This window comes from Corvus hawaiiensis, chromosome 26 (genome assembly GCF_020740725.1).
Source record: "Corvus hawaiiensis isolate bCorHaw1 chromosome 26, bCorHaw1.pri.cur, whole genome shotgun sequence".
In the NCBI taxonomy this organism is placed as follows: Eukaryota; Metazoa; Chordata; class Aves; order Passeriformes; family Corvidae; genus Corvus; species Corvus hawaiiensis.
This window is the reverse complement of record NC_063238.1, coordinates 42641303-42656286: the sequence shown is the minus strand read 5'-3', so window position 1 is coordinate 42656286 and position 14984 is coordinate 42641303. Positions and strand designations below refer to the sequence as shown.

The 14984-nt window shown below is 41.8% G+C and overlaps 1 protein-coding gene across 12 annotated transcripts in view; it reads left to right on the top strand.

Annotated features, from left to right (window-relative positions):
• TSNARE1 (t-SNARE domain containing 1) overlaps window positions 1–14984 on the top strand; it is a 461355-nt gene that overhangs the window by 359987 nt on the left and 86384 nt on the right. For 10 of the 12 annotated variants that reach the window (XM_048286664.1, XM_048286666.1, XM_048286665.1 and 7 more), the window contains one exon: window positions 608–674. The exons of the other annotated variants lie outside the window; for them this stretch is intronic. In XM_048286664.1, coding sequence (XP_048142621.1) covers window positions 608–674 — 67 coding nt within the window. The remainder of the gene's footprint in view (window positions 1–607; window positions 675–14984) is intronic. 12 annotated transcript variants of the gene reach the window in all.

Genomic DNA, 14984 nt, shown 5'->3' with positions numbered 1-14984 from the left:
CCTTTTTCAAGGGAAATCATAGGGTAACACAAGTGTTAAGGTTCTGCTTCTGGGGAGAGAGGATATTTTTAACTGTTGGGTACTCAAGTATTTTTAGCTGCACATGCATCAGGTGCTTTAGATCTGGAGACTGCAAGTCCAATGTCTCATTAGAGCCCTCCTGGTTAGAGGTTTGGGGAAAAAAACCACAACAAACCAACAAAAACATGAAATCCACAACAAAACAGAAGCGGCAGCCTTGTCTGTTTTCTTGGTAGTGCTGCTTTGATTTATCAGGACCATTTTTGCAAGCTGCTACATGCAATGCCATTTCTTCTTCACAGGAGAATCTTAAAATCATGTCATTTATACCCACATTCGTGCATGTTTGGATCTTCTACCACGGATATTTTTTGCTCTAAAGATTAGAAATAGTGCAACAGAGCAGCTTCCTCTTTGTCTGGTTTTTAGTAAGAACAAGGGAGAAGAAGGGGCTGATGGGCAGAGAAATGTGACAGCCTTCACAGTTTCATGTCTTCAAGGAGAACATGTCCATTTGTCCAGCCCAAACATGTCTCAGGGTTACTCAGTACAACTGACGTGTATTTAATATGCTGATTTTCTGTAGTTGGATCTTCGCTGGAGCTACACAGGAGATGAGGCAGGATTAAATACATCCCAGAGAGATAAAAAAGGTATGTCTAGTGCAGGAATGCGAAGCAGCCTTTGAAGTCTGTGGGAGGTATGACTGTTTCCTCCAGCTCAGAATTTGTATCAGATCATTGAATTCTTTTCAGAACTGTACATTAACAGATTTTTTTTAATGGTGCAGCTTTAAGCAAGTCAATGAGCAGTCTGTGGCAGAACTGCTGTGTTAAACTTCTGCTCTCTGTGTCAAGATCAATAATAAATCACCAACTCTACTCCTCAGTGTAAAGGGAAAGCGCATTTCTCCCAGAAAATGATCTAACAGAGGAAACCTTTTTTTTTTTTTCTCCTCCCTTGATATATATTTAGAATAGATAGATAGGTAGATTCTATTTTAGTAGAATTAAGTCTCCCCATACATCCATAATAGATGTAAAACTGAGGAAAGGGTTGTTAATTCAGGAGGATATTCTGTGACCACATCCAACAATGAAAGGCATCCTGGAAAATTCCAAAATGTGTTTTTAAATATCATCATCCAGCACGAGGTGCCCAAATTGACTTTAGAAGTACATTGTTGTTATTAGGAGTTGCTATAATAAGCAGAATCAACCAGCAGCTATTTCCTGATGGGGTTTTATAATTGCTTGGTGGATATTTCCAGGTTTTGGCTCAGAGCCTTTTATTCTTGTTGTTAACAGGAAAAAAAAAGTGTAATAACCAGTAGCTGCAGCCTACTGTGGAGGACACCATCCAAGTTGGGAGAATATGTAATGAGCAGCTTTGATTCACATTCTCTTACTCTTTAGAAAATAATTCTAGTCTTTAAAAGGCTCCATGCACCACTTAACTCAGTAATTGGCAAGAGGGGATGGAAATACAACATTCTGCAAGCAAAGTTGCACATTTCAGATTACTCTGTGAGGAGAGCAGGCACTTTTTTGTCATTTATTCGTAACTTGTTTCCAGCACTCAGTAACCATCTGATATCAGGCTGTTGGTCGAGTCTTGCTCTGCCTTGCATGGACAGATGCTGCCTTTGTGATCTCTGGGGTATTTTACAGGCACAGACACTTGGCATTCTTCCATGCCATATTTTAAGAGTTAGACTGGGCAGGAATTTGATGATTTCATGACAGGGTAATACAGATAATAAAAGGAAGACATGGAGCTCCTGGAGCAGATCCTGTGGAGGGCTGCAAACGTGGTTAGGGACTTGGGCATCTCTCTTATGAGGAAAGGCTGAGGGAGCTGGGTCTGTTCAGCCTTAAAAAGAGAGTGAGAGGAGACTTCACCCCTGTCTGTCAGTGTCTGCAGGGAGGGCTCAGAGCAGGGCCCAGGCTCTGCTCGGTGTGCCTAGAAATGGGACAAGAGGAATGGGCAGGAACTGATACCGAGGAAGTTAACACCTGGATGTGAGGAAGAACTTCCTTTTGCAAGGACCAAGCACTGAACAGATTGTCCAGGGAGGGTGTGGAGTCTTCCTCTCTGGAGGTATTCCAGACCCCTCTGGACACAATCCTGTGCCCTGTGCTCTGGGATGGCCCTGCTTGAGCAGGGAGGTGGCACCAGATGACCCCACTGTGGTCCCTTCCAGCCTGACCCATTCTGTGACTCTGTGATTCTGTGAACTGGCAATGAACATGAGGCAATATGGATGAGAGAGATCCATCCAAAAAAATGAAAGCATTTCAGTGTAGATAAATATAAATCCAAACAGCAAATGGAGAGGACAGGAGGGAAAAAGAAAAAGAAAGAGAAAGGGAAAGGGAAAGGAAAAGAAGAAAAAAGAGAAAAAGAAAAAGACATCATGCAGTATAGCTTTAGTTGTCACTTTTTTTTTATCCCAGACATAGGATTTCATACCAAAATGCAAAGCACAGCAGATCCTCATTCATGTTGCTTTCTACTGTTTTCAGTGAGGCTAAAATTCAAAGGAACTCATCTGACCCTAAAAGCGTTGTTGTGCTCTGCCAATCTCAACGCTGCCTTTTCAGTAAAACTCCCAGGTACTGAAAGCAAAGCCCCTGTAGCACTGACAGTCTCTCTCAATTTACTTAACCTTCCACAGTTGTCCAGGAGTCTGGGCTCCAACAAGAGCATTTTTAAGGTACAAAATTTTGCTTTCTAGTTCACTGAACGCACGAAGAGCCGTTTGTTGACATTATCTGCCCCGTATCTTCAGGGGAGACAGAGAGTTATAAGTGGTGAGGTTTGTGAAATTCACTTCCAAAAGTCAGGGAAGCAAACAAGCAGAGAGCTAAAACATTCCTGACAGGACTAAGTTCAATATTACAAAACAGAGAGAAAAAAAATCAGAGAAAATGAATGCATGGTGGGATTTAAAGCTAGAATTTAATCAGTTAGTTTCTCCAATACGTGCATATTCTTTATGGAGAGTTTAATTATCGTGAGATTATTAATTTGTTAAATGATTAGTATAGGATTATATTAAAACAGACAGATTTCTCATTACAAATATCTTGGTTTATCTCACCTCTGCAAACTACAGTGCCAAGTCTTGGAATATTTAAATTCTGTTCATCCTGAAGGGAAGGGAAGTTTTATATTCTTCTAGAAAAACATGCACTATTTGTTTGAAAGCACACTTGGGTACTTGGACTACAATTTGGACACTGGAATTCCATTTTCCATTGTTGAAAGATGCCCCTTATGTCCAGTGAATCTTGGAAAAAATTCTTTACTTTTGTTCAAATATTTTCTGTGCAAATTGAAGATGCGATTCATCTGGTTCCCTGTGTTTGCTCTTTAATTATACTGTAATTTCTTTGGGGGAGGTGTGACAAGATGACACTTTGTTTAGAAAAAGAAAAAAGGGTAAATTCATGTTAGTTAACATACAAAGCTAAAATCAAACAAAATCTGCGTGGTTTCCCCCTTCTTTTTTGACAACAGAATAACATAAGCGATGGAATTGTAATTGCTATTTGGTTTAGTCTAATTAGACCTCAAAAATCTTATGGTAAGTTATGATCTGAACTAAGTCAGACAAAATGCTGGGAGAATTTTTGCCAAACGAATTTCAGCCCAACTTCTTTAACAAATGATGGTCCACTGATTGATTGCCTCCTGGCTGAAATCCATGGCTAGGCTTTCCAGGAAAACTCCATGAGTTTCCACTCCCCACATTGTCACAGAGTCATTTAAATGTCAGGATTTCCCCTGTCAGGAAATGCCTACTCAGTTGATGTCTCGAGACCTGAGGAAGCAAAAGGTAAAGTCATTATCATGATTATTTTATTGTTACCTGAATTCAAGAAAGACCTGAAGCACCATCTGGGTGATGCCAGAGGTTTGTGTTTAAGGGGCACACTTTTTCCTGAGCTTGGTTTGGGATTTGGGAGCCACAGTGTTTAATGCAGGCAGTCTTAGGTAACTTCAGCAACCCTTCTAAGGAAACATCTGCATCTTAAATTGTGCTGCTTTGTGGAGGTACTTGAGAAGGTTCTGGTAAGAGAAGTAGCCCTTTCTCTGGTACAGGACAAATCACTCACCTTTGGCCAGGTCAAAGGAGAAAATTCAGGGACAAAGGAGAATCCATAAGGCAATCCTAACCTAAATACTGAAAGCAGTGGGGAAATCATTCCTGCAGTTCTATCCATTTTCCACTGGCCCACACTGGTGTAGATTCCCATCTTCATATTCTGATCTATTTCCTATGTAGAATTATAGAATTTCTTAGGTTGGAAAAGACCCTGAAGCTCCTTGAGTCCAACTGTTAACACGGCACTGCAAGGTTCACCATAAACCATGTCCCCAGGTGCCAGATCTGCACATCTTTTACATCTCTCCATGGATGGGGACTCCACCCCTTCCCTGGGCAGCCTGTAGCAACTCCTGCTTGACAACCCCTTTTGTGAAGGAATTGTTCCTGATATCCAATCTAAATTTCTCCTGGTACCACTTGAGGCCATTTCACCCTATCTTGTTGCCCCTTTGGGAGCAGATCCTGACCCTCACCTGGCTCCGCCCTCCTGTGATGGAGTTGTAGAGAATGAGAAGGTCCCCCCCAAGCCTCCTTTTCTCCAGGCTGAGCCTCCCCAGCTCTCTCAGCCACTCCTGGTGCTCCAGACCCTCCCCCAGCTCCATTGCCCTTCCCTGGATGTGCTCCAGCCCCTCAATGTCTTTCTTATCATGAGAGGCTCAAATCTGACTCCAGATTTACAAGGTGTGGCCTCACCAGTCCCCAGCACAAAGAGACAATCCCTGCCCTGGCCCTGCTGGCCATGCTACTGCTCATCCAAGCCATCATATCCGTTTGAAGAATTACTTCACTTTCTGTGCACTTTAATGTCTTAAAAACTGGCCAAATTCCTCAGTGATCTATGTACTTAAGCTGCCTGCATTAAGAGGAAAAAAAAAAAGGAAGGAATAAATGTAATAACCATTGAGTGGATTATTTTTCAGCCTCTAATATGGCATTGATCTAAGCCTCACAATGAAAATATAAGTGAAGAAACACAAATGAATTTGCTTACATAAAATCCGCTTCTTATTAAAAGCGGTAAGCAAGGCCTGGGAGAATTTATGCAATTCCTCTTCTTTGATCATTTCTTGCCTGGCTAGGCAGGACATCTTGGAAGCGACTGCCAGAGCCTCAGCAGCCTGGCAGTGGGGGACAACAGGAGAAGGGTGGGCGGGTTATGGGAGGCAGGTCCACATGTCCCAGCCCAGGTCATGCCCTGCCTGGCACCCAGCAGAGTGTGGCAAAGGCATCCCCAGTGCCCAGCTCATTTTGTGTTGCGGAGTTGTGGCTTCCACCTGTGCTGGGGGATGAAGCTTTGTCATCCTCTTTGTTGTCCCACACACGAAGCTGACCTCTGGCACTCCACTGATTTCACCTGTTTCATGGCAACCACTTCAGCTCCAATCCTTTAGCCGAGGACTGACAGTATTTGTACCGTGCTTGGCACTCCAGACCCCTTTTTAAGTACTGCCATAAGCATGATTAACAGTATTTATTAAAAGTGCACATTATATTATGCATTTTACGAGGCTTCTACACATCCACAGCCTTTAAAACACGCATTCCAACTACAATTCTACCTATGCCAAAACAATATGGGAATTATTACACTGCAACAGAAAAAAAAAAAAAATTCAATAACACTTTATTACCTGCAGATGGAGTCACAAGAGATTTTTTTTTTTTTTTTTTTTAATTTGGCTACAATTGCTTTCACTATAATTTCTCCCTCATCTGTCTTTCAGGGATCATATTCAGATTGTATGTGCAAGGATTACAGCCCTTGGTAGTGGTAGCAGGCAATGCATGGGGTGGAAACCAAAAGCTTTTAATTCATGGACTGTTCCATATTGGAATTACTAAACTAGACACTAGAAACTATAGGTCAAAATCATGTAGTGATATGTTATCTCTGTTTTTCTGTGTAATCTGTTTTCAGAGACCAACATCCATTTGCTAAATCAGCCACAAAAAATATTTATTTTTATGATAATATTCCAGGGGTTTTAGATAAGGAAATTAAGCTGATGGGATGCATGTAAAAAATCAGTGAGCTCTTTGATATATAATCACTTGGAAAGTGAATACTTAATTTGAAAAAGATGGAGATTACAGGAAGCCCTTAAAAGTGGATAAAGCACTGGTTTAGGGGAGATGCTGAGATATGATCAGTAGCTGCTGGATTTGAATTGGCAGTGCAAACTGGGACTGATCTTGTTTAGGATTTTCACAACGTGTTATTCTATCCTGGTGCTCAGTCAGGAGGTATTGGGAGCTCAGGGGAAGAAAAGGATATCACAGAGAATACTTTTACCCCTGTTAGTGAAGCTGCAAATACATTTCCTAACAGAAAGTACCAGGTTATTCACTTAGGGATTAATAATTTTCAGTGTAAAATGGTATCACATCAGCTGAAATTGAGAAAGAAAAGAGCTTGTGCTTTCCAGGGTGGGAATAAATTATTAATGTACAGGTTCCTGAAAAGACACATGTGGCCATAATATGTGTTAGACAAGGTATTTCTGGTGCTAAGAGTGATTATTGCCACTGTACCAGATACTATGGGCACTTCAGTGGGAGTATTGTGGGTTATTCTGAGCAAAAAAGTGGATTTAGGGAAGAGCAAAGGTGACATGATGGGAAGAGGGGGATGTTACCTCAAGAAACACATTTTTACCTGCTGCGATCTGCAGCTCAGCACTGAAATGTGCTGGCTGGCTCCATATGGGATAGCTCAGAAAATGCAAATATTGGCAGTGCATGGATAAAGTTCCAGCATGGAAACTCAGCTGTTTACTTCCCAAATACCAAACCCAGGGCTCCTGCACCTGACCCTTCAGTGAAGTCACTCAGAGCTAAGTTTGTCTCTATACAACATAATAGCAGAGCTAATGAAGGGCTGAGAGGAACTGTTTGTCCCTCAGATCATTAATACTGGAAGAACAAACACTTATACCATAGCCATGAATAAATTCATGCCAAATTTGGATTCAGACTGTCCAGGAAAGACCACCTGACTCGGGTTTAGGTGGATCCTGATCAGCTGGCAATAGCAGGGGACAGGGCACCAATTTAGGTGCCTGATTCAGTGTGTGCTCCTAAAATAATCATAGTAATAAGCCCTTTCAAGAAAAGTTTTGCAGCCTCCCATCTGCAGTTCTTAATTCAGGACTCTACACTGCTCCTGTGACAGTGTTCCCCATATCACAGAATCATAGAGTCATTAAGGTTTGAAAAAATCTCTAAGATCAAAAGTCCAACCTTTGTTTTAGTTTTAGTGGTACCTGGGACCTGTTGTGGAATTATTTCTTATCACTTTCATTCCTTTATATGCCTTTAAAGTAATAATGTTGCATTATTTTAAGTGCAGTGAAATAGCCAAGAACTATGATTACATGACACAGTTCTCTTCAAGAGGAGGAGATTGTACCTAAAAATGTAGGGGATCAGTTTCTTCTTAACTTTTTGGTTTTAACTGTTCACAGCTGCTGAGAATTGTGAATCTGTTCTGCCACCAGCTGTTCTCAAACCAGCCTAGAAAAAGCACAGCTCATATCCATGAGCTTTGGATTATGTTCGGTTTGTTTCTTTGCCTGATCCAAACCCAGCACTTCTAGTAAAAGAATCAGACACCTTTTTCTTCTTTGCAAAATTTGTTCCTTTGAAAATTCATCTGACTTTCAGGGTTGTCATATCTTTGTTTTTTTGTTTAGGACACTTATCTCCGTGTGCTTTCCCAACCTCCCTCATACTCAGATTTTCTCAGATTTTCTCAGATTTTCTCAGATTTCAGTGCATCTCACCTGTGCATTGGATTCCATGGGTGATACTTTGAAGAAGGCCATTTTTTTAAATTAATGATGCAATTATGAAGGGATCTTGTTTATTACCTTAGTGACTTATCTCCAGGAGAATTGGGATAATTTGTCTCACTTGGGACCAGTAACTTTACACCTCAATTATTCTGTGCTATTGCATAAGTAACACTGCCAGGATCTCTATTAGATGGGGACACCAGGTGACTTAAGGAAATTTAATACCCTGGCATTTTCAGCGGCACAGCACTTGGTCCTATTATTAATCAAGGCTCCAGAGCCTTATTCATCTCCTGATTAAAGATTTCAGCAGAAGGGAATCATGCAAGCTTTGAGTACAGTATTTTTAATTAGGGACAAGTTCAGGGTATCACTATGCATTACTACTTTAGTAGGTGTAATTAAAGAGCTGTAACGAGCCCACTTGGAAAAATACTTGTCTTTAAATCCTAGGAGCCTGCTCTGAAACAAAACAAAACAAAACAAAACAAAACAAAAAAAAAAAAAAAAAGCAGACCAAAAGAAATGGACCAATAAATCTATCCCTCAGAAATAGGGATGGGAAATTTCCTGTGGTCACTATGACCACCTTAAGGCTAAATATCTTTAAGGAAGGCAGGTCTAGACACAGGTCACAGTATGTAAAGCACACTCAGCCTTCCTGCATGCTAGAAGAGAGTGGAGAGTCACTTCAGTTTAAGAAACAGCTTATGAATTATCTGTAAAAAGCATCAGGATTTGCTGTAGCTAATTTACACCATCCAAATATGATTTGCCTGCTTTAAACTAATTCATCTGGGCTCCTAGTGGGAAAAGAAAGACTCCTTCAATAAGGAAGTTATCCTACCCTGTGGTAAGTGTTTGAGATTGGTTATCACTGCAGACTGTTATGCAGCACACAGGATTCAGCAACTTGGGAAAGAAATTTGTTCCAGCTGCAATCAGAAGCCCCTCTGGCTTGCATATATTAATAATTTCTGCAGTGGCTGCTGCAGATTCCTTCAGGCTGATGCTTCCATCAGCTTTCCACCCTCTCTTCACAAGCTTCTTCCACTGCAAAAAGAAAACCTCTTCAAGATGAACCACACTGGGTTTGTAAAGCTTCCATGGTCATGGAGCACAACTGCAAACAAAGGGGGTGTGATACAGGACTGAGATGGAAAATTTCCCTAAAGTGATATGGATTTTAGTTGAGAAAATGTATTTAAAAATTACAAGCCCATTATTATGGGAAGCACATGCACCAAACCCAAAATAATGTTATTTTGCTAATTTGCCTACTGTTCCTTACTGGAGATTCATTTTCCATGATCTGTTTGGAGCTGACCTTGAGTTTCAGGAACCATCAGGGAGTTCTGAGTCCTTCCCAATTCTTAGTTCAAAGGTTCTCCATTGCTAAAGGGAATAGAGTTTCATCTAATCTTGCAGTCAGGTTATAGCAGCTGAAAAAGCCTCCACACCTCAACTTCCAATTAAAACCTATCAGATGAGCTGCTATGAATGAACACATCAGTGTTCCCGGGCTGTTCCAGCAGGAAGAGTATCAGGGACAGCATCTTGACTGAGGAGGCACCAAGAAGGACCCAAGGAGCAATAAACTCCCATTTTTTTAATGAAAAGGAGGTATCTAACCTCAAATCTAACTGCTTTTAGTGGATGCTCATGGGGTAGCTGAGATGTCTGAAGGTGCTGGCTCAGGGAATGTTGGTGGACAATGCCAAACTAACTCCGTTGGATGTACCCTGGGTGTGAATCCACATCATGGAAAAGCTTACCTGGGAATTCATCACTGCTTTTGTTACAGTTGTTATTTGGAAGTAAACTGAATACATCCGTGAGCTTCAGAAAAAAACAGAATGGCTATTTTTTTTTCCATTAAAAAGTTCATGAGGCTCTGAAATTTGTGATTTAAATGTCTAATAATGAATTTAAAATGCTGCATCAGTGCAATGTAATGTATTGATTGTCTGAAGGCATTGATCAGGTTAAATCTGTTCAAATTGGCTGGAGTAGCCTGCCATGATGGACTGTAGGTCAGCCAGGGGTTGTATTAAGTTTCTATTAAGTTTCTGTAAAAGCAAATACCATGTGAAGATATTCTGAACTCCATTTTACTGAATAATTCAACAGAAACATGATTTCCCATTCAAATTTGATCACTGGCTGGTGATTTCATAGAACCCCAGAATCATTAATGTTTGAAAAGACCTTTAAGATCATTAATCCAACCACCAGCACAGCACCACCACCATGTTCACCATTAAACCGTGTCCTCAAATGCCACATCCACACATTTTTTTAACACTTCCAGGGATGGTGATTCCACCATGTTTTAATTCAGATTTAATCTTCAGGGCTGCAGGATCACAGTCTGATTTTTTGTCCTCATCAATGGCAAAAGGACTTGTGCTGGAAGGCTAAGGGGCACATTGAATGTTACTGCAGATATGGAAGACGCAGTCATGGGCATAAAACAGCTTAATTTCTTTGAGAAAATTGTCCCTACAGGTGTGGAAAATAATAATTTAATTTATTGCCTTTTTTTTTTTTCAATTATAAAAAGGCATATAATTAAAATGAACTAAATCTTTAAACAAAATCCAATGGCACATTAAGGTAAAGGGAAACACATTATTTACCTCGCTAGGAAAAGTGCCTTCAAACACAATCATTCCTTTTCAATTAACCAAAATTACTTTAGGGAATTAGGATGACAGCTGCAGGAAATAAAATGACAATGAGAATGTACTGAGAGAGTACAGTAGGAGATCAGGAGCTACCTCAAATTTGGTTGATTTGGGTAGGGTTTCTGCATAGGAGTTGACCATGTTTTGAAAAACTTGACTTTCTTCATAATTTCAGTGTTGTGGAGAACGACAGGGACAGGCATGTGATGATACATCCCTGACACCACTTTCCCTGGCTCAGGCATTTTCTTAACCATGCTAATCACGTCCTTAATACTCTTTGATGGAAATATACTTTTTTTTCCCCATTATTTTCTACTCCATCTTGGAACCTGCTCTAGTGGAAGGTGTCACTTCCCTTGGCAAGAGGGTTAGAACTATATGGTCTTTTAAGGTCCTGTCTATCCCAAACTGCTCTATGATTCTATGGTTTTACTCACATTTTGCAACCATACAGGCATTCAGCATTCACTCTCTTGTGTAGGAATAATTTCCACAGTCTGGATTCATATGACAGGAGAAAAAAAAAATCCTTCATTGTGTTTCAGAATTGCCATATGATACGTTCATGTGAAGGTCTGTTTTTCTTGTATAAATTATCTGAGTGGGGGAAAAATAACCACAAAAAAAAAAAAAAAAGTCCTTCCCCAAAATCCTGTCTACACCTGCAGGTTAAAGGAGGGAATTCTGCCCCTCTGCTCTACTCAGGTGAGACCCCACCAGCACAGCTGCATCCAGCTCTGGGGTCCAGCACAGGAAGGACATGGAGCTGTTGGAGTGAGTCCAGAGGAGGCACCAAGAGAATCAGAGGGATGGAGCAGCTCTGCTGTGAGGAAAAGCTGAGAGAATTGGGATTGTTCAGCCTGGAAAAGAGAAGGGTTTTCGGTGATTTAATTGCAGCCTTCCAGTACCTGAAGGAGATGACAAGAAGGATGGAGAGACTATTTACAAAGGCTTGGAGTGACACGACACGGGAGAATGGCTTCAAACTGACAGAGAGTAAGCTTAGATTAGATTTTAGGACAAAAAATCTTTTACTTTGAGGGTGGTGAGGGCCTGGCATAGGCTGCCCAGAGAAGCTGTGGCTGCCCCATCCCAGGAAGTGTCCAAGGCCAGGTTGGCTGGAGTTCTGAGCAACCTGGTCTAGTGGGAGGTGTCCCTGCCCATGGAAGGGGGGTTGGAATGAGATGATCTTTACGGTCCTTTTCAACCCAGGCCGCTCTATGATTCTGTGATTACTACCAACCTCAGCTGATCTAAAACAAAATATGGAAAGGGGGTTATCCACACACTAATTTGGGGGTATTAAAGGGGTATTGGGGTAAATCAGCCTGAACCCCTCCTTGTGAAGTTGAAGCACCAGAAGGGGAATAACAAAGTATGTTGGAGTTTCTGTGTGTGAACCATCGATAAGGTTATTCCCTTAAGACCTGGAGTTTCCTACCCCTGCTCAAAGGTGCATGCCCAAATTTCACTCTTTTATCCTTGGATAACGTGGCCGAGTCCATTATCCCAGTGCAGAAATGGGAGCTAGGCCCTGGGTGCTACTAATATTTCGTCATGATATAAAGGCAGGAGCAAATATCAGCACAGAAGGAGGGGGAGAAAGAAATAAGTGATCCTGAGGACAACAAAGAGATGAAATGTAATATTCCACGTCATGTATTTGGGGATGAATATTAAAGAAAATGATCCTACTATCACGTAATTTAGCCCTTATTATCAGAGACAGCAAGAGGGATATGAGCCAAGGATTAGAATGCTGAAGAGCTGAATTCCAGTCTTGGCTCTGCAAATGGCTTGATGTATGCCCTTAGGCAAATTCTCTACCTTCTCTCCTACAGCTTCTCTTTCTGCATTAACAGGATAATAATATTTAGATGAGCTTTGCAAGGACTAATTAGTTAATGATTATAAAGTGCCTGAATATGTAAAGTGCAATGCAAGTGCAAGGGATTATTATCATCTTCGAAATAATGAAGAATGTTTATTAGTTAGTTATTGTGATTATTTCTTTTAAACCTCTTTATTGCTAAGTGTATGAGAGGCTGTCAGCCATAAAGTGGGTTTTACAAAAGGGATTTAGAAGGGAGGGGTGGAGGAACGGTTTGGAGGCACAGATGTAGTCTTAACAAGGAGTTTTTACGCTGTTATCATGCCAGTTCCTACCTTAATATGACAGCTGGTAGCCCAGATTGGAGAGCAGTGAGCAGCAGCATTTGTAGCCTCTGGATGGTGTTTTGTACACGTTCTGTGACCTTGCACTGGTGGCTTTTGGGTACCACTGCTTTTTAACTGTGCAGTGTTCTTCTCACTGCTCTCTGCTGTCAACTAGGAGTTCTCTGGGACTTTGTAATGAGAGGACAAAGGGGTGGCAAAGCAAAACAGACTGTTGGGTCTAGACTAGGAAGTCCATGTCTGTCTGGGAGCTGGGTAGGAATGCACTGACAGAATCACAGAATAATTCCGTTTGTGGCGTCTCTGGAGAAAACATCGTCCAGCCCTCTTCTCAAAGTAGGGTCAGCTAGAGCAGGTTTCTCAGGGCTGTGTTCAGCTGAGGTTTGAATATCTCCAAGGGTAGAGACTTCTCTACCTCTCTGGGAAAGGTGTTCCCATGTTTGATCACCTTCACAAGACAAGAAGAATGTTAAATTCTGTGCTTAAATGAAATTTCTTCTATTTTAATTTGTGCCCATTGCCTCTTTTTCTCTCACCTGGCACCCTCTTCTTTAGGGCTTCCCTTCAGGTACTACTACACCTGGATAAAATACACCTGAGATTTCTCTAGGCTGAAAAAAACCCAGCTCTTAGCCTCTCCTTGTATTACTTAGTCCACTCCCTTAATGAATTTAAATGCCATATACTGAAGCTATTCTAGTATGTCCATTCCCATCTTTATCTGGGAAGCCCAGCACTGGCCACAGCACCCTAGTAAGTCTCACCAGGTCTGTGTGTAGGGGAAGGATCACATTCCTTAGCCTGCTGTCGATGTTTATGTAATCAGTGTAGCCCAGGAGGTTGTTGGTCTTTGTTGCTGACAGATTTGCAATCAGGTGTCCAAGCAGGACCTCAAAGTCCTGCTGTGCAAAGCTGCTTTGCAGCCAGTCAGCCCTAGCCCATGCTGGTGTGTGGGACTATTCCTCCCCAGATGTAGGACACACAAATCCAGAGCTGTGAATGAAAGGGTGTCTTCATTTTCCAGATTGTTTAGCTCCTGGTTTGGGTTTGGTACATGATGATTTTTTCCAGGGGAATGCATAAGATTGGTTGATAATTCAGGCTGAAAGGGACCTCAACAGCTCTGCAGTTCAAACTCCAGCTCAAAACCTGCTGCCTCTTCCCCCTGAGTCCTACCTTTGTGCATTGGAGCCTGTCATGAGTTTTTTGCATAGCCAGACTCGTGTTCTGGTATGTCTGATTGTTTTGTTGAGTGTTGGGATGTCCCATTCCCACCATTCTTGTGCTTGGAGGATGCTGTTCTTAAAACTCTGATAAATTTTCTTAACTCCATTCCCCTTCAGAGTAGCCCCACTTGGTTTCCACTGCCTGGTTCCTTCAGTAAATCAAAACATGCTCTTAAAGTCTGGGATTTTCACTTCCTCCTTATCCTTTTGGGATCTTGAGTTACATTCATTGAGGCTCACTACAGCCAAGACTTCCCTGTGATTAGTTCACCCAGGTAAGTCCACCTGCACCACACCTGGAGCTAAAATTGGGCTAAAAGTTGCGCATTGAGCTGGCTGCACACTGGACACTTTGAATCTGCAAACCTGCTTCCAGAATATTTAGGAAAAAGTAAATTTATGGGTCCTTTAGCAGGAGTGATAGTCTAAGTTCCACACAGCATCACATTGAGCAGGTTTATTCTCACCAGCCCAGGATCTGTGCAGCTCTTTCCTCTGCATGGTGCAGACATGTTCTACATTTTCCCCTAACATCCTAATCCTTCTTGAGCGCTTTCCTGTCAAAGCCCCTAAAAGTATGTTAATGCTTAACCTGTAAAAAAGCTCTGCTAATCTTTCTCCTGCCCTCCCACTATCCCAAACAGAAAACTTCTGACAAGTCTCAGGATGAGATAAACTGGCTCTTGAAGGTGAGGAGAAGGAAAGAGACTTAAGCTGACAGGCTTGATCTCCTCCTGCCACCCTTTTCCTCCAGATAGCCCCTCAGAGCTCCAGCACAAACTGCACGTGGAACAACTTTTACATGACGGCACTGCTGTATCCCTCCCATGAGCTTCTTAGGGAAGAAACTGGATTTACTCCCATTTCTCTGAACTCTTCTGGCAGTGCAGCCCAGCCCTGTACTCTCCCTGTCAGACAGTGACAGTGTGATCTACAGGCAGCTTCTGAGGGGGAGACTAAGCTT